The sequence below is a fragment of the Nilaparvata lugens genome, chromosome 4 (genome assembly GCF_014356525.2).
Source record: "Nilaparvata lugens isolate BPH chromosome 4, ASM1435652v1, whole genome shotgun sequence".
NCBI lineage: Eukaryota > Metazoa > Arthropoda > Insecta > Hemiptera > Delphacidae > Nilaparvata > Nilaparvata lugens.
This window is the reverse complement of record NC_052507.1, coordinates 9,936,079-9,956,227: the sequence shown is the minus strand read 5'-3', so window position 1 is coordinate 9,956,227 and position 20,149 is coordinate 9,936,079. Positions and strand designations below refer to the sequence as shown.

Genomic DNA, 20,149 nt, shown 5'->3' with positions numbered 1-20,149 from the left:
TGTAAACTAAAGAATGGGTTAGTAATCTTCCATCAGAACATACAGCATTGGAGTCTCGAATTGATGCACTAATTATTACATTACAGGAAATCAAACCAGACATAGTTATTGTGACTGAACATAAATTAAATGAAAATGAAATTCAAAAAATTAAAATACCAGGATATTATTGTAAGTGTTGGTATGTAAGGAAGTCTTTTAGGGGGGGTGGAGTATTGATATTAGTATCTGATAGACTAATCGAATGCAGAAACATCATGACTAAGACAATAAATGTTATAAATGAAGATAAGATTTTTGAGACATGTACAATCGAAATAGAAATATATAACAAGAAATATATTGTAGCTGGATTTTATAGAACTCCATCAGAAAATATTGAGATGTTCCTGGAAAAATTTAATCGATTTTTAATAGAGATCTGTAAGATTAATAAAAATGTAGTAATAGGGGGAGACTTCAATGTCGATGTTTTGAGGGAGGGTAGAAAGAAAACTGATTTTATCAATGTAATAAATATGCATGGATTAAAATATACCGTAGATATACCCACTAGAATAACTGACTCATGTGAATCGGCAATTGATAATTTCATCACCAGTCTTAACAAAGGGGATATTGTTGTGGAGTGTTTAATTACGGCACTCTCGGATCACGATGGGCAAATTTTCAATATATTAGATGTAAATAATAAGCTTAAAAGTAAAGGAGTTATTAAAATGGTTAGGAGGTATGAAAATGATCAAATTACTTGTTTTAAGAATGACCTAGCCACAATAGACTGGACTGATCTTTATTTGAGTCCTGTTGAGAGTAAATTCACTTATTTTTACAATTCACTAAAGTATTATTTTAATTGGCATTTTCCTCTAAGTAGAATTGTGAAGAAGAGACTTAAAAATAAGTGGATTGATGTTGAAGTTGTCAATGAGCACGAAAATCTCATACAAGCTAATAGATTATAGGACAAATAAAAGTGATATCAATTTGAAGGAAAATTTAAAAGCTCATAAGAAACGCTTTAGAAAAACTATTAAATTAAAGAAAACTAAACACATTGAAGCCAAACTAAAAAATTCAACAAATGTAAATAAAACAATTTGGCATATAGTGAATACCGAGACACAAAACAAAAATGATAAGGTTTGCAAGAATATTTTACTCAGGAATAACAATTTAGTTATAGATAATCCCTATGATGTCGCAAATATGCTTAACACTAATTTTGTAGAAATGGTCGATACTCATGTTGTACCGAATCTAAGCAATCTGGCACACCAATAATGATAAAGAGCTACATATCACAGATTTCAAGTTTATCTCCAAAACAATTGATGAAGAGACATTGTCCAATATCATCGATTCAATTAAACCAAAGTGGTCAGCAGGTATGATGAAATTCCCATAAGAATTATAAAAGAAGCTAAATCATTCCTAATTAAGCCTCTGCTACATGTAATTAACGCGTCACTCATACTTGTAAGTATCCAGATGAACTAAAAGTATCAAAAGTGATACCAGTGTTCAAAAAAGGAGATCCTTACGATCCTTTAAATTATAGACCTTTAGCAATTCAACCTTCAATAGCAAAAATATTTGAAAAAAGTATGCTAATACAGCTTATTAATTATTTTGAAACAAACAAATTACTAGACACGGAACAACATGGTTACAGAAAAAACAGGTCTACAACGACTGCCTTGATAGAGTTTATTGAAAATATTTTAGAGAAATTGGACAAAGGGTACAGCATTGTTGGCACCTTCCTAGATTTAACAAAAGCATTTGACTCTGTAGATCACAGAATATTATTAAAAAAACTAGAAACTTATGGAATTTGTGGAAAAGAGCTCAACTGGATGGAATCATATTTGGTGGGTCGAAGTCAATATGTAAATATAAAGTATTATGATAAAAATAAAGTAAGTGATATTAAATCTAGTTTAAGGTACATGAACTACTCTGTTCCACAGGGATCTGTTTTGGGGCCATTTTTGTTCCTTTGCTATTTGGGGGGATTACCAAAATATGCGAAAGATGTAATTGAAAGTACTAAATTTTGTATGTACGCTGATGACATTAGTTTAAGCATATTCGACAAAGATTTGGATATAATCGAAGAAAAATGTAATGACACAATATTGCTTTTAAAAAACGTTTTAAGTAAAATGAACCTTTTATTAAATAATGATAAAACGAAATTTGTACATTTCACCTGTAGAAATCCCAAAAGAAAAAGTACACTGAAGCTAAATAATCTAAATAACATAAAATTTTTAGGCGTAGATCTAGATAACAAACTCAATTGGGAAGAGCATGTATCAAGAGTATGTAAAAAAGTAAGTACAGGAATATTTGCACTAAGAAGGCTGGCACCAATTTGTAATTTATTAACTTTGAGATCCGTGTATTATGCCACTGTCCACTCTCATATTTCATATGGCATTGAGATTTATGGTGGGACTAGTGCATTTAACTTGAATAGGATATTAAAACTCCAAAAGAAGCAGTAAGAAAATATTTAATTTAAATAGACAAGAGTCGTGCAGGACATTTTTAAAAAGTTAGAATTAATGACTGTGTATGGACTTTATATTTATAAAACAATATTACACGTAAAAATAATGAAGACAAATTCCCCAGGCAAACCAGTGTGCATGACTATATACAAGAAATAGGAACAACTTTATTATCAAAGAACATAGTAAAGAGAAGTACAAACAAAGCCCGACCTATATGGGCATCAAATTCATCACTTACCTTCCTACTAAGATTAATCATGAAAAAGATATTACAAGGTTTAAAACAAACTGAAAAAGTATATCGTGGAATTAGAATTATACAGTTATGAAGAATTTTATAGTGCCAACTCATTATGTATTTAGACTACCTATTGTTGATGTATTTTGTTTTTTACTTGTATTTATTTTATTATTTTTAAAGTAATAAAGAAAGACACATTCATGTACATTTTGATGTATGTTTTGAATAAAGAGATTGATTGATTGATTGATTGATTGAGATATCTTCTTATGCTATATTTTCTCTATGGTTGAATAAATTTATAGTCCGTGTTGCAAGTCTCATTCAGCGATAAATGGGAGTCCGACCAGCTTGGTATGCTGAGTAGTCAGATGGCTCAAAACAAATTTATTATGTTCCAAAAAAGTAAATCAAAGGATACAAATAGATGGCTTAGTACACAAATGTGGTGACGATTTTTGTTTTGAAAATCGGGTTTATGAACTCACAAAAACAAGTTTTATTGGGTGCACGCACATTTGTGATTAGTGATTGGAGAGCTCTAATATAGATTTGTAGCATTCACAGTTGTAATAAGTGTAATATAACCTATTTTGGACAATTTCTATCTAAATTTGGGAAAGGTACCGTTTTGGGCTTTACACATAAACGAAAACGTACCTTAACTCCAACATTGTGAATACCCCTCTATATGTTATCTGTTACTCCCCAAGAAACTTCCAGGTGCTGATTTAATCTGTGCATACAGGTGCAGTCTTAAATACAATCTGCTTCAAATACAACAAATTAAGGCGCCCACTAACCTCTTTGAGTCCGTGAGCAGCCAACATGGCCGCCAGCAGTTTTGTCTCCGTCTGTTGTGTCTTGTAGGTCATGTGCAGTAGGTGGGCGGGCGCAGAGTGGGGGGGAGGCGGCTGTGACAGAGCACTGCACCGGAACACCAGCACAGGAGGGGTGGATGCACCGGAGCTCCCCCCACCACCTACACTGATGGTCCAGCTCTTTGCTGTTGCTGACTCATCATCCCCACCCCCACCCCCGCCTCCATCACCCCCTCCTCCCTCCGATGCTACCGCCGCCACCGCTGGGGTCTCCATGATCAAGGCATTCTGAAACAGACAACCGGAAATTATGTGGAAAGGTTTGATGCTTAAAAACAGTACACAATGTTAAATCATAGAGAAAATATATAATAAGAACATATCCCATTGTATAGGGCATTGAAAAACATGTTAGGGTCTGAAAAGTTGGTTTATCAGAGATTGACAATGGTGTAACAACCGAAACCGGTTTTTCTAAATTTCAATAAAATCTGTGGTTTTTGACAATTTCTTAGTCTTTTTATTCAATAATATCGGGGACCGAGCTTCGCTCTGGAGTACAAAAGCATAAAAAATTTATTACGAAATAAGACATAATAATTACATTCATAGTTCAAACAGAAATGTTCTGTCTAATCACAGTAAATTAAGATTAATTCCCAGAGGAATGCAAAAATTTCCTTCACAAAAGCCGATTAAATTTTAATCCTGATTAATATCACGTGAACCAAATCAGAAAAGACCATTTAAAAAAGATGGATCTACTGGAATTAATCAGGATTGAAAATGACCCGGCTTTTTTGCAACTGGCTCTAAGTACCTGATTAATTTCACGTGAACCAAATCAGAAAAGACCATTTAAAAAGGATGGATCTACTGGAATTAACCAGGATTTGAAATAACCCGGCTCTTTTGCAACCGGCACTAAGTACCTGATTGAATGATTACAAAAGTTCAACAGCTGAGTCATAATTTTGACTCAGTCCCACACACATGAACTCGCTCACTCACTTCCATCAACAGACGACGAAATAATTATTATCAGCTGTTTTTCCAAGGATGAATAATAATTATCCTTTTAATGTCCTTCAGCAAGTTTTCCCAGGGATGAGACCTAGTGCAATCGAATTTTTATAAACCTACTATGTTTTGAATTTCGTGAGAATCGTTAGAGCCGTTTTCTAGACCAAGTGAAATACAAACATATAAACAGAAATTGCTCGTTTAATAGTATAGGATGAATAATTACCACAATATCAACTTCTCAACTAGGCCTACACAAAAAGTGGAAAATTGATACTCGCGACTGGAGTCCTATGATTCCAATCAGTTTAGTGAGAGTAGTGCCATAGAGAAAATACGAGTATAGCATAAGAAGGTATCCCATAGTATAGGGCGTTTATGCTTCAAATCACACTGTTAACACAAGCCCATAGTCCTATAGTGAGGTCCACGTTATAATGGCAGTGGAGAAAGATAGCAGAACAAAAAAACCATGGTAGGGTCTGAAAAACTGGTACTCGCGTCTGGAGTCCTACGATTTCAGTCAAGTTAGTGTGAGTAGTGCCTTAGAGAAACTATAGCATAAGATGATGTCCCATGGTATGGGGCTTTTAAGTTTCAAATTTCAATATTAACTCAAGCCGATGGTCCTATAGTGAGTGAGGTCTGCATTATAATAGCAGTGGCGAAAGATAGCAGAATAACTGTCATTATAACGTGGACTTCACTTTACAAAGTTATTGGGAGACTGGGAAAATGATTGGGAGGAGAGTGGGTGTTTGTCTCACAAGATGATCCCTGGACCGATTTTCCCATATCACTGCATCAAGACGTTCTGAGTTTTCCAATTCCAATTTCTGACCAATCTTTCTATGCAATAACATTTGATCAACCAGCTCAGTTTGTATCCAGCTATTTGAGTCAACCAGCTACCACACTGTAATTTTATAATAAGAGAGACGCCAGTCAAGCATGCCCAGTTGGATTATTTAAAATTCTCAAAGAGCTCAAGTTACCTTAATACCTTAATTATAAATCCACATCTATGGGTCTTAATACCTTCATCTAAATTATAAGTCCAAATCTATGGGTAGGCTTAACATAGAATTACATTGCCCCAGAATATAGCTTTACGAGTCGTAGTTTTACGAAGTTACCCGATCTTGATTGAATATTACCTTTGAACAATTGAAAGAAACGAAAATTAGCATTCACTAACCAAACCCACTTTCCTTACAACTAAGAATTTTATTTATTGTGATGTGTAGCCTACTATTATGCTTCGCCAACTTTTTTACCACTGGTTTTAAACATTTCAACGACCTAAAAAATCAAGGAGGAGAAGATAAATAAGATGCAGTTTAGTGCAAATGATGATTTAACCATGATTGTTAAAAGCGACTAAGTATTGTCATAAAGAAAAGCTAGCATAGAAAGATATATCCTGGCTATACTTGGTTTATGTTTTTTCCCAACTCAGGAGAATTTTTCTTTACTTGAGCCGATTACTATGGACTACTGTACATTACTGTTTTGGCCGGGTGAGATTGTATGAGAAAGGCACAGTAAGAGAGACTACCGGCATCAGATAGCTTCACGAAAAAGAAGTACCAGTACTAGGACAGTACCGGTACTAGGACTAGGCTATCAGTTTATCTTAACATTTAAAATTGGAACATGGAAGCCCTACTCCATAGAATATTTTCTTGCGCTATTTTTATCTATATTATTGTCTAGCATTGCCCATTTCGAAAAATTGGCAAAAGCCTGATAACTTGGCGAAATGTTAAAATTTTTACTTCAAAAATAAAAGTTCCTATTCATTTTTTGTAGGCTCTAATTAGACTAAATCAATCAAAATAGAATCAAGTAGAATTTAAAAATAGAGTTTTCAAGTTTAGAAGTTACCTCAGAACTTAATGATAAAATTTGATTAGGCTTTTACAAGTTTGAAGTATGAACTTGACAAATAACAAACTGGAACATGAACAGATATTATAATAGTTTTGCAAAAAACATTGTAAAGGTGAATTTTTAGACATCTGTAGCCTAGAAGAATGAATGAGGTTCTCCTCATACAAATTGCTGTATCTCGCTGTAAGATTTTTTAGAGCTGTAATTTTTTGCATTAATTTGTCTTAATTTACAAATATTCACACTTCATTCAAGTGTGTCTATGCCCATACTGGGTTATCTCAACTTATCATTAGGTTGCAACATGACTTTGTAATAAGTTTTAATAACTAGTAATCTATTTTATCATTTAAGGAAAAACACCTTACAACTGAAAAGGATGTATTCTGAAGCGTAATATAAACTATTACAAAAATGATTATCAAGATGAGATAGTGTTGATAGATTAATAAACATGATAATGATACTGATAGCGTCCTATGATACAAAACGTGCCAGTATGACAGGTCAAGACAAACAGTGATATTGAGTAATCAAAAACGTGTAAACCTCTCCAGTAAAAAAATGAATACTTTTTACTGTTGTCATTTATGAATAAAGGAAGAATTAATACTACAAAAATTAGTTTATAACTTACCAAAATTAATTACGAAAAGACTTGTGCAAAATTACAAACAGAGAAATCCGACAGCCGAGATCAACTGCAAACCATTCAGTTTTCACAGCTTACTGCAGACTGCAGAGCAGAAGCAAAACAGAGGGGTGCCAACAATGAGGTGAAAAATTTTCCAGCTGATGTACTTTGAAGTAAAATTTATTTATTATTCAGATTATTTCTTGTATGTGCCTAATTATTATTCAAGAAATTATATATTTTAAAGCAGAATATTCGAGTCTGTTTATTTTGCTTTGTTGTATATTATATTTGTAAGAGAGCTTCTGAGAACATTCTACCATAAATAAGCAAATAAAGCGAAAAATTAAAATTGCTCAAAATGAGACAGGAATAATCATTTCTTCGAAGAGTACACTGTGCCGATTTAAATATTTTTATTAAATGGGGACAATTCAAATCAGGAAAAAGTTTAATAATAATGATTAATCAACTTTATTATTTGTTGATACTGATATGAGCTATAAAAATAGCTCCAAACACTCAAGAAAGCAGCAGTCTATAATATTTTGAGATCAGCGTGGCAGTGACCAGCTGACTATCCTAATTCCTAACCTCACTTTCTGTAATAATAATCTTTGTTCTGTTTATCTGTCAAGTTGACTGTAAATGTATTTTTTTACTGAACTGATTTTCTAATTCATGTTAATAATTTAATAGACTGCATAGAGTTCTTTGTTCAAAAATGGGTCTGCTAAGTGTTTTGAAAAAAATGAAACAGAAAGAAAAAGAAATGCGGATTTTAATGTTGTATCCTTTACATGTCTAAAAACATTATTTACGTAACTTAGACCTACTTGATTATTCCTGTCTGTCTGTTTCTAATATTTTAAACAATAAAGTATAACATATATGTAATAAGTGTAATATAGTATTAGTAGTGTAGGGGGAGTTCTGTTCCACAAGGTGTCAAACTATCACATACGCTAACTGAAGAACTTTTTCTTCATAAACATCAGAATCTTTTGGAAAGTTCTGTCATCATATTATATTATCATGTAATACAGATATGTGTATATTTATTTCCTTCCTATTAAATGCGTTAGGAATGCTAAAGTAAAATTGGTTGAAACATTAACTAAAAGTTTGTTAAGCAAATTATTATCTGCTTATCATTGACGACACCTCAGACACAGTAGGCCTACCGTTGGGAAGACCAAAGTTGTAAAGTAAGCAAGGCGACAGAAAACAGACTTATGTAGATAGACCAATAAAAAATCAATTGTCTGCATGCAAACGTCAGCAGACATATAGAGACAGATCAACGTTGGCCTGGGGAGGATAATAATCTTCTCCATCTGTGTGCGTTTCTTTGAGGGAGGCAATGCTTTGCCATTAAAACTAAAAGTATAGAATATACTTTGTCACATTCGTAATTGTCTAAATTGGTTCAAATTGTGGAGTTAATAAAAGTGTAAATGTAGATAGGTCTTTAACTTGTTATTGAAAAATTTGCTCCATTAATTTTCTAACAAAAACACATTTTTGTTGACTAAATATACCAATTTTATTGCAGTCTCAATACCTAACAGAAAGGGCTTTAAGCAAAACTTTTGCTTGGATATAATATGGATGCTACTGCTAGACCACAACATTTGTTGCATAGCATTTTTATTCCATTATTTTATACTTTAGCCGTACTCCATATCAAGAGAATATATCACTCCATATCAAGCCGTGGAAAGATCAAGATGGCGGAGGCACATAGTGATGGGTCGATCTGTAGGTCCTGCAATAAAAGTGTTAAAAACAGTGATTTTGCTTTAATGTGTGATGGTCCTTGTCACATATGGTACCATATAAAGTGTGTGAACGTTTCATCTTCAGATTATTTAAAGATTCAAGAGTTGGGAGATAGTGTTAAATGGTTTTGCAATGAGTGTTCTATTGTAGTGACGTCACTTGTGGAAGATACAAGCAAACAATCTTGTGCAGGCAGAGTTCACTTTGATAATGAAAACGATGTTTTAAAAATTTACGAGGAATCAGTGAAAGTTATAAATTTATTGGATTCAACCGATATGGATCATGGTAGGAATGTATCAGCTCACGAAATCCAAGTAAGTGATGTAAATTTTCAATCTCGTATAGTGCCCAGTGACCAAAATACTCAATCCAGTAGGTTAGAAGATGAACATTTATCAATTATTTCATCAGAGTCGACTGTTTCACAAGTAGGTGAACATTTATTTAATGACGAAAAGACTACACAGTCTTCAAATTTGTGTTTAGTTTTGGACGAACTAGAAAGACTTAAGTCCAATTTCCTGGCTATGAAAAGTCGCATGGACTTAATGGAAAAAAGATTTCCAGCTAAACGGGACTGTAATAAAAATTTTGTTTCTAGTCTCCAGCTGACTGTTTCCAATAATCAGTGTACTAGAGCTGTAAAAACTGTAAATAAGAAAAATGCCTGTACAAGTGTTCCTTCAACCAGTGTAAATAATATGTTATTGCCCAGTTTGGGCTTGCAACCTACTGATGGGCTCAATGTAAATACTCAGGGATTGTATAGTGCTGCTGTTAAAAAATCTGTTTCTTTGGCAAGTCATAACCCTAGTGCATCGGTGGCTGTTAGACAAACTAATGTTAGTAGTATGGTTAAACCAAAGCCAGTTGACCATAATAGCTCCAGAATTTTTGGTACTGCAAAACTTGATGTATCCAGAGTAAAGTCAGTAGAAAATAGAGAATGGATCTTTGTCTCCAAACTTGCACCCGATGTTTCTATGGAAGATCTCCAGTCTTTTGTGAATCAATTCAGTTCCAAACCCGTCTACTGTCAGGAAGTGAAATCTAATTTTGATTGCTACAAATCTTTCAAACTTGGGGTTGCCGCGGAAGATAAAAATAAGTTTTTCCAGCCTGCATGTTGGCCTGATGGAGTTCTGGTTGCTGATTTTAGATTCCCAAAGAAAAATAACAGGAAGCCTTTTCGGCACACCAAGCCTCCCCTCAAGGTAAAGTAGTAGATATAGCTGTGATAAATGAGTACCTGCGTCTATGTTTTATAAATGTTCAATGTTTGAGAACCAAGTTCAATCTTCTGACAATTTTCCTTCAAAATGAAAAACCTGACATCCTATGTGTGTGTGAACACTGGCTAGACAAGGAAGAAGCTAAATTCTATAATAAAATTGAACTTGGTGAAAGGTCAATGAATCTAGAAGCAATCTATTGTCGCTCTACCCATAAGAATGGGGGTGTTGCTATATACTGTGGTATTGATGATAATGTTGTAGTCAAACCAGTGGATCTCACTTCCTTTTGTGTGGAACGAGTTTTTGAGGCAGTTTGTATTGTCCTCAGTGAATTTTCTCTTGTTGTTGTGTCAGTGTACTGTTCTAATAACCTGTTCTTTGATCAATTTATGCATCAACTGGAATTGTGCCTTGATTATGTAAGCATGCTTGGTAACAGAATTTATATAGGTGGAGACTTTAATGTACACCTAAACAAGGACGATGTTAAATCTCGTAAGCTACAGAATGTTTTGAGGATGTCCAACTTGTTCTGGACTAGCCTGGCACCGACAAGAGGCTTGAATTGCCTTGATGGAGTAGCAACTAATGACAAGCCTAGTGCATATAGTGTGCTTATTGTGGACCCAGTTGTAGCTGATCATTGTGCATTACTTGTTGATGTGGAACAGCACGTGAAGGTGAGTACTGACTGTCCTGCCTGGGTGGCTAATTATAAGTTCTACAGCAGAAGGCTGACTGACAGCAGTGTAGAGGCTCTCAGGAGATGCCTGGAAGAGAGTGACTGGACATTTCTGCAGATGATTGTTTCAAAAAAGGACAGATTTGACTTTTTCCACCTTGTATTGGTCTCGACCTTCAACTCATTTTGCCCGGCAGTGTCCTTCAAGCCGAATTTGCGAAATAGAACAAATAAACCAAGGTCAAACAAGCTTAGCTCCACAAGTGGTTGGTACACATCCAATTTGCAAAGCTTGAGAGTGCTTCTTGAAATGTTGTACAATGCTTACAAGACTGAGTCAAATGGTGTGCTATCTAATGAGAAACACAGGCATTATAACAGAGCCAAAAACATATATAGACAGGAGGTGGATAGAGCTAAAAAAGATTACAATGCTAGAGTGATTGACAAATCTCACAATCCTGTTAAGGCGGCTTGGAGCATTATCAGCAACTCATACAGAGCCAAGCCAGTGGTTCAATGCAAAAAGAGTCCAGATGAGGTCAACAATGCTTTCATGGATGCTGTTGCTGAGATTGTTGAAGGTCTACCAGAATCTATGGCAGATCCAGCATTGTCTGTCCCTTTGTCTCATCATAAGTTTACCTGTTTCAAACCCATTAGTGAGGAGGACCTGATGAGCATTGTTCAGGGTTTCAAAACAAGTCACAGCCAGGACGTCTATGGCCTATCGGTGTTCCTGTTGAAAAAATTGATATGGGTATTGATGGAACCTCTGCTGTCACTGGTCAACAGCTGCCTCATAGAAGGTGTTTTTCCTAACTGCCTCAAGATCGCAAAGACAGTCCCAATTTTTAAGAAGGGTGATCCTACTGATGTAGGCAGCTTCCGACCAATATCAATTGTACCGGTGTTGGGTAAAATCATTGAAACGTCCATGTTGAGGCAGCTGACTGTATATCTGGAGAGGAGCAACCTGATGGAGGATATGCAGCATGGTTTCAGGAAAGGCAGATCTACCACCTCTGCAGTGCTTTCATTGGTCGAAAGAATACATTTGGCTTTCGAGGAGCGCAAATCAGTTGACCTTGTGTTGTGTGACCTGACCAAAGCCTTCGACTGCGTGTCGCACAACATCCTGCTGGACAAGTTACATAGGTATGGCATCAGGGACAGTGCATGGAGCATGGTGGCAGACTATCTAAGCGACAGGAGGCAGGTTGTGTCGGTGATGGGTGCCACTTCAGAGGAAAGGAGAGTAACATATGGAGTTCCTCAAGGATCTGTGCTTGGGCCACTGTTATTTCTTATACTCATAAACGATCTCCACCTACAGAATTCTAGTCTGCTGTTTGCTGATGATACTACCATAGTTGGCAAGGGCAGTGGACCCCTGGAAGCTAGATGCTGTGCACAGGAGCTGTTTTCCGAGGCTAAAGAGTGGTTTGCTGCAAACAAACTCAAGTTGAACGAGGCCAAGACACAGGAGATGCTTTGTACTCTAAGTACCCACACTCCAGGGGATGAAGCGGTCATTTTGCTTGGCTTTAGAATTGATGCCAAATTAAGTTGGGAGCCGCATATTGACCAGGTATGCAGGAGACTGTCTAGAGTAATCTTCCTGTTCAGAAAGCTGAGAAGCCTCCTGAGTCTCAAGAGACTTGTGATGATGTATCATGCAGTGTTTTGCAGTCATGTGCAGTATGGAATTCTTCTCTGGGGCCATTCTCCACATGCCAATGACATCCTGCTTCTTCAAAAGAAGGCACTGCGGATCCTTACCTACAGTGACTTCATTGCCCATTGTCAACCCATCTTCAGACGCCTGAAAGTGCACACCGTCTTCGGGCTGTATATACTGGCCTCTCTTACTGCAGTGAAGATAAACAGGGCTAACATGATGAGTAGGTGTCAGGTGCATTCATATGGTACCCGCGGAAGGCTACAGTTGGAGATTCCACGCTGTAGGTTGTCAAGAGTGAAGGACTCTTTCCCAGTGTTGGCACTCAAAATGTTCAACCTGCTGCCGGGCTCGGTGAGGGATCTTCCTATAGGTGTTTTCAAGAAGAGGTTGTCAAGGTGGCTGATTGAAAGAAGCTATTACAGTGTCAATGATTTCCTTGGGGATAGCTTTGAGGGACTGTGATGCCACGCCATCTTGATTATCAAGCTTAGAGTTTTTTTTTTTTATTTTTTTTTTTTTTGACGCGATCTATCCGGGAACACCTGGCTAACGATCAAGACTTTGGATATATTGGATATATGCATTAAATTATTTTTCACATTTTCCTTGATTCAATGTACCGAACAGGGGTCTTGATAACGCTGGAAAAACCACAATTCTGAAAAGGTTCAATGGCGAAGCAATTGATACAATATCACCGACTTTAGGATTCAACATCAAAACGTTAGAACATCGAGGGTGAGTGCTCAATATTTTTTGTAAGTTCAGAGCTATCAGTTCATTAAACAATGTTAATAATAGTTATTTACTTACTTGAAGTTATGTTATAATTATTAATTCTTACTGCTTGGACTGGACCTCTTGCACAGTAAACTGGATCTGGACCGAACTGAAGAAAATTTCCAAAAACCTAACTCATTTCTCCATACTCACTTACTTTATACTTATTTCGGTTCTTTCCTTGATCAGGATAGAATAGATCAGAGGATCATGATGCTAATAGACGTCATATGACCAGAGATCCTGTTTGACCTCTAGTCAAACTAGTCAAATCTACTTCTCTTGCATCTCTTCTCATCTACCTCCTGAGAAAGCTGAGACATGTGGTTGACCGGAAATGCTTGGTGATGGCATACCATGCACTATTTCAAAGTCACCTGATGTATGGGGTGCTGCTGTGGGGCTCCAGCTGTACAGAATTGAGGTTAATTTCGTTTTCAGGCTGTAGAAATTATTGTCGTCCCATGTTCAGGAGTTTTGGTGTTCTCACCATCTACAGCCAATACATACTGAGCTCGCTGTTGTATGTCAAGAAAAATCAAGACAAACTACTCAAGCGGAGTGACCAAACTGGAATTACCTCGATGCAGACTGGCGGGGACCTGCAGCAGTTTTCCTGCCCAGGCCATTCGACCTTTTCAACACACTGCCGAGGGAGGTGCAAGACATGCGATATATGGAGTTCTGTGCTGCAGTAAGAAATGAGCTGCTAGATAGGCCTCTGTATTCCCTACAGGGTGGCTCCTCCTCCACAACACAAATAACCACTTTTTGATTATTATTTCCTGAAATGACTCTGCCGTTCTGGAAACTCTATTCCTTGGCAACGACCTCAAGTATCAAGTAAAGTACCTTGTTCTTCTTATAATCACATCTCTTTTTATCATCCCCACATCATTCTATCAATTTTCCCTTTTTCTCTTATTTAACATCTCCTTCTCTTCCCAATCTCCATCTTCTTCTATTCTTCTCCTTCGCTTCTTCACCTTCTTCTTCTTCTCATCATCTCCACATCTTCGTCTCATCTTTGTCAGATCATCACCTTTTTCTTCTTATCACTTTTCCTTTTTACCTTTTCTTATAATCTCTTTTGTGTCGTCTTCATATTATATTCTTCTCTTTCGTTTCTCCATATTCTTCTCCTTCATCATACTTTTTTCTTCTTATCATCACTTCTTCTCTTAGTCTTTGTATTTTTATCATCTCTCCATCTTCTCTTTTCTCCTTCTACTCCTCCTTTGTCTACACTTCTTCTTCATATCATCTCCTTCTTTTCCTTCGCTATTATTCACCTATTCCTTCTTAGCAGATTGTTCTTCTTATTCATATCTCCTTCGACTCTTCTTCTTCTCATCATCACTTCTTCTCTTTTTCTTCTACTTCTAATCGTCTCTTCATTTTTTCTCCTCATATTCTACTCCTATCCTTTTCATATCATCATCTTTTTCTCCTTCTTCGTATATTCTCCTACTTCTCTCAGCAATAGTAGTTTGTTTTAAAATTAATTAAAAAAATATAAAAACATAAAGTACTTTTTTATTTAAAACATTTTAAAACTTTAAAACATTTCAGCAACTAGTTTTGGCCTACTTTGGCCATTTTCAAGTTTAAATGCAAAAATAAGCAAGTTGATAACTAGTTGTTGAAATGTTTTAAAACTTTAGAATGTTTTAAATAAAAAGGTAATTCATGTTTTCATATTGTTTTTATTAATTTCAATAAAGTAGTCTATACAAGTGAAGTGATTTTAGTTTGTTTTGATACAAACCGACTCTACTTAATACGTGGGCTTACATTGTGTTTTAACTCTGACTGAATTGTGTTGTGGCTTACATTGATTGTGTTTTCTTTGGCAGTTACAAGCTGAACGTGTGGGACGTGGGCGGGCAAAAGTCTCTGCGCTCCTATTGGCGCAACTACTTCGAGAGCACCGATGGCCTCATCTGGGTGGTGGACAGCGCCGACAAGCGACGCCTGCAGGACTGCGCAGTCGAGCTGCACAAGCTGCTCCACGAAGAGGTCAGTCACACATTGTAGCCTGCGAATTAAAAGCAACTAATGCCTGGTTTCTAGGAACTATAGGATAAACGCAGTCGCATAAACGATAATGTATCTGAAAATGACCAAAAATACCTAAATTTAGTTGAGTTATTTTTGTTCAATTGAATGACTTTCTCAAAAATTGATATTTTCGAATTTTTTGTTTTATTCAATCACGAATACAATGAAGAATTAATCCTCTAAATCTCATTGATATCCTATGATAATTAATATCCTACCGAATTTGAAATGTTCTGTCCCAAAAATTTAAACTTTAGGCGCATCTCAAAAAGTAATGATGGAAAAAAAATTTCCTGAAGAAAAGGAGAAAACCTTTTCATTTTGATAGTTTGATGATATTTAAATCGAAAAACTTTGAAAAATATCACCAGTAGAAAGTTTATTTTTAGCCTTTGCGCAGCCTTAACCTTGTCATGGGTGAAAATATAGTGGAGCGGCGAAGGTAGCTTCAAGCTTGAAAGTGTTACAAATAATGCATGTACCAACATATTTAAATGGTGGCGTACATATGGTAGGTTTTGATCCATTGTGTAAATCTTTTTCGTTTGACATATAGTTATTTAATTAATGTCATGTTTGTCTGTAATAATATTGCCAGGTTAAATTAATCTGGGTCAATAATAAGTTTCAATTTTTTTTAGAAACTGGCTGGAGCCACTCTGCTGGTATTTGCTAACAAACAAGATCTTCCAGGAGCTCTGACTGCCGAAGAAATTAGAGACGTAAGCATTCTATCCATGATGCTTTAGTATAAATAATCAACATTTAGGCCCGGTTTCCGAGCTCGGGATTTAGCTAAGTCCTAGACTTTAAACAGCTGGAGTCAGAAAATTGGCTTTCCAAAACGGGGCGTAGTCGCAGCTTTTATAAAAGTAGTCGTAGTCTTTATTTTCTCATTTCTATAATTGGAAACGTTTTTCCTTGACGAAATTAGACATTCCTAAATAATTCAAAATAGCTGAAACTTTACACTATTTTCTCTTTATTTTTATATTGTGTTCAATTTTCTAGTTTTTCGAAATTTAATTCAAACGTGACTAGACAATCACTGCGACTACGCCCCGTTTTGCAAATCTAATTTTCTGACTCCAGCTGTTTAAGGTGTAGGACTTAGCTAAGTTCCGAGCTCGGAAACCGGCCCTTAGATTCCTATCAATTAGTATATCTATATTTGTATAAGTTAGTATTCATATAAGTATCAATAGTAATATGATTAGCATGAATTAGATTACGGCATTATCAATTTAGAGTTATCATGCTTTTTTTATTTGAATTCGCCATTATTGGATTCAGGCCAATCATCAATGATTGTCCGAAGTCTGAAGTAGTTTATCCTATGATGATACACTTATATGAAGTCTGAAGTAGAAACTTGACAACTAGCCGTCCTAGCATTGCCATTGACTTTATCATGTACAGCTAACTATAAATATTAGAGTGCTGCTGTGTCAGTCAGTCGATCAATTACCGTAGACAATACTAGATATTAGAGTGCTGCTGTGTCAGTCAGTCGATCAATTACCGTAGACAATACTAGATATTAGAGTGCTGCTGTCAGTTAGTCGACACCGCAAAACTAGATATTAGAGTGCTCCTGTGCAGGGCACAGCGTCCTATAATTGTTATTGATGTTATAACGTGAATCTTACTAAGGTAATAATTTAATTACTGAGTATTATCAATTGGTTTATTCATCTGCTTGCAGGTTATGAACCTGAACAACATTAAGACTCATCACTGGATAATAATCAAGTCGAGTGCAGTGACAGGAGAAAACCTTTTGAAAGGCATTGACTGGCTTATCGATGACATTGCTGCCCGTATCTTCACACTTGATTAGTCACTAATAACTAATTAACAATCTGTCAATTTTCTTTTCTAAATAAATTTATATATAAACTATTTAAACGGCCCAACGATACAAATAAGTATTGTGAGATTCTAACTGTTGGCATTGGTTGAATTTTTAGTTTTGAATGTGGTAGTTAAAAAGACTAGCCGGTTGCAGAGAATCCGGTTAATTTTAACCGTGATTAATTTCACGAGAACCAATCAGAGAAGGCTTTTTTGAAAGACGCCGGCACTAAGTGCCGGTTGCACAAAAGCCGGTTAAATTTTAACCGTGATTAATTACATAAGAACCAATCAGAGAAGCCGTCTTTTCTAAAAGGCTTTCTCTGATTAATTCTCGTGAAATTAATCACAGTTAAAATTTAACCGGATTCTCTGCAACCGGAACCTAGTCTTTTTTAACTGCCACAATACCAAGTTAGAAATATTCACTTTATAAATCGTCAGCATTCCTTAAGGTGCGTACAGATATATGCGCCGCGAACATGAGCAATTCACTTTTTATCAGCTGACTATATCTGTATTTTTACAGAAACGGTAAGATACAGATATAAAAAGCTTGACATCAGCTGATTAAAAGTGAATTGCTCATGTTCGCGGCGCGTATATCTGTACGCGCCGTCTTTTCTAAAAGGCGTTCTCTGATTGATTCTCTTGAAATTAATCACGGTTAAAATTCAACTGGCTTTTGTGCTACCGACACTAGATGTTGTCCAACCACAGAATAATTAAAAATCGAGATACCGGTTACGTTATGCTCTGGTAAACTGATTTCATAACTCAGATTTTTAATAAATCATAGGCCCGGTTGCAAAACAGCCGGTTAATTTTAACTGTGATTAAATTCACGAGAACCAATCAGAGAAGGCACCTTAAGGAATGCTGACGATTTATAAAGTGAATATTTCCAACTTATATAAGATAGATGCTTCTGGTTTTCTCTAATTTAATAAACTTGTGATTATGCTTAATTTGTTAATGCTTTTATAAAAAATCTTTTAAACACAAAAAATAACTAGTGAGAATAAGTAAAGAGTGTGAGGTATAAGTGAAAGGAGGAAAATAATTTTGTATTTTTTTAGTTGATTATATCAAATTATTGTTACAAATAATATCAGTATTAAATTATTTTAATTTTTCGAGAATATTTTATTTTTCAGAACCTGGCAATTGACCTGGAAACAAAGCATTTCTAGGAGTAAATGTAGTAAAAATGTTCAAGATTATTTCAAAATAATTCATTCAAAGTACACATGAAATTCTAACCTCATCTTGGACTGTGTCACCTACAAATTTGGAAGAAAAATAGCACGAGGACTACCTTATTATTTTATCTACCAATGTTATTACATTAGTCACTTTGTATTGCAAATGAATAAATAAATGAAATGAAATGAAAGTACATAAACAGGGTACAGTTGACTTCTGTAGTGAGATCTACGTTATATTGACAGAGAAGAAAAATATAGAAAGCGTTGCTGATTCTCTGCCTTCTATAGAGGATAGCTGCTGATACCAGTATATCCAATGTAATATCCAGTTGCACAAAAGCCGATTGAGTTTTAACCGTGATTAATTTCACCAGAACCAACCAGAGAAGGCTTTTTGAAAAGACGGCTTCTCTAATTGATTATTCACGGTTAAAATTTGTGCAACCGGCACTGACCGTTCATTCTTGTTTAAAATAATCAATTATATTTTATTCGTCAAGAAAAAAAATTCAAAGATTAAATTTTCGTAATTGAGATTGAATTTAATATTTCTGCTTTGTTGAAAACCGACCTGGAAAAGTTGCAGAGCTAGAAAAGGATAGCACAATATGCTTTGTTGGATGATAGACAAGAATAGCAACATCAGAGTTAATTAAATACTGCCATTAAAAAGTGGACCTTACTATAGTCTTGGTTTAGGCCAAAGAAGCCTTACATTCAAATCGTCAGATAACAGAGATTAGACCAGCATGTCTGGAAATTTCCCTTTCACTGGAGCACAGGGAAATTCCAAATACCCTAGCATATTTCACTGGAAAACACAAACTGCAACGTTAATCACTTTAACGAGATTCTGGTGGAATATGGATAGGATTAGAGTAAGGTTTCAGTAAATAATACTTCTGTTCTTGAAATAAACAATAATAATTCATTGTGACAATTCTGCTGTTCACAGTCTTCAATGAATAAGCGTAAAAGTTCTATACTAGATAAACAAATATAATATTTTTCTCAACACAAAAATACTACATGGTGCAGTTTTCAGTTCAACCGATGATGTTCAGAGTGCAGAAGCCATTATGATTTTACAATCTTATAACAATATGGCTAATCAAATATTTGTTCAATGTAAATTCAAAAGAACTACATTTTCTGATTTCAGAGCTTCGAGAAGATAAACAAATCTAATCTGAAAACATTAAACTTTACATATTTCAGAGCTTCAAGAAGATAAACAAATCTCCTAATATGAAAACTTTACATTTTACATCAAGTAAATTTTGCTAGGCTACTCAATATCCTTCATAAGGATTTACGTTTTGGTGACAAGGGTATAAACATTTACAAAATACTGAAATAAATTCTTCAAAGGTAATTTTGTTAACCTCTAATTAATAGAGAATTTTGATAATAGCGTAAACTGTAAATTCCATTCAATTACACTAAAGCAAAGAATAACCTAGCCTCAATTTTTCTCCACAAAATCAATCATAAGTTGAACTTAAATTTTACAATCACAGCCTCATCATCAATGCTAGAGGGCATTAAGGTGCCAGATATTCAGATGGCAAGTACAGAATTGTTCCATAATTCTATCCAACCTCAAATTTGTTTTTTAAGTTCTGTCATTAATAAAACTTTGATATAATTGGAACATTTCACAGTTTTAGATCTGCAAGAAAACTTACAAACTAAGCGGTCTTAATATTCATCAATTTTTGCTATT

The 20,149-nt window shown here is 35.3% G+C and overlaps 2 protein-coding genes across 2 annotated transcripts in view; one reads left to right on the top strand and one right to left on the bottom strand.

The window, feature by feature from the left end:
• LOC111049462 (tubulin polyglutamylase TTLL5) overlaps positions 1 to 7,237 on the bottom strand; it is an 82,565-nt gene extending 75,328 nt beyond the window's left edge. Inside the window, exon 1 of the mRNA XM_039425666.1 lies at positions 7,138 to 7,237. The gene's annotated coding sequence lies outside the window, so the exon portion shown is untranslated. The remainder of the gene's footprint in view (positions 1 to 7,137) is intronic.
• Positions 7,238 to 7,477: 240 nt separating this feature from the next.
• On the top strand, positions 7,478 to 17,269 carry LOC111058018 (ADP-ribosylation factor-like protein 2). The gene is made up of 5 exons (XM_039426611.1): positions 7,478 to 7,923; positions 13,148 to 13,258; positions 15,157 to 15,319; positions 16,003 to 16,083; positions 17,067 to 17,269. The coding sequence occupies exons 1-5, from the start codon at positions 7,859 to 7,861 to the stop codon at positions 17,199 to 17,201; spliced, it is 555 nt and encodes a 184-aa protein (XP_039282545.1). The 5' UTR covers positions 7,478 to 7,858; the 3' UTR covers positions 17,202 to 17,269.
• Positions 17,270 to 20,149: the final 2,880 nt, after the last annotated feature.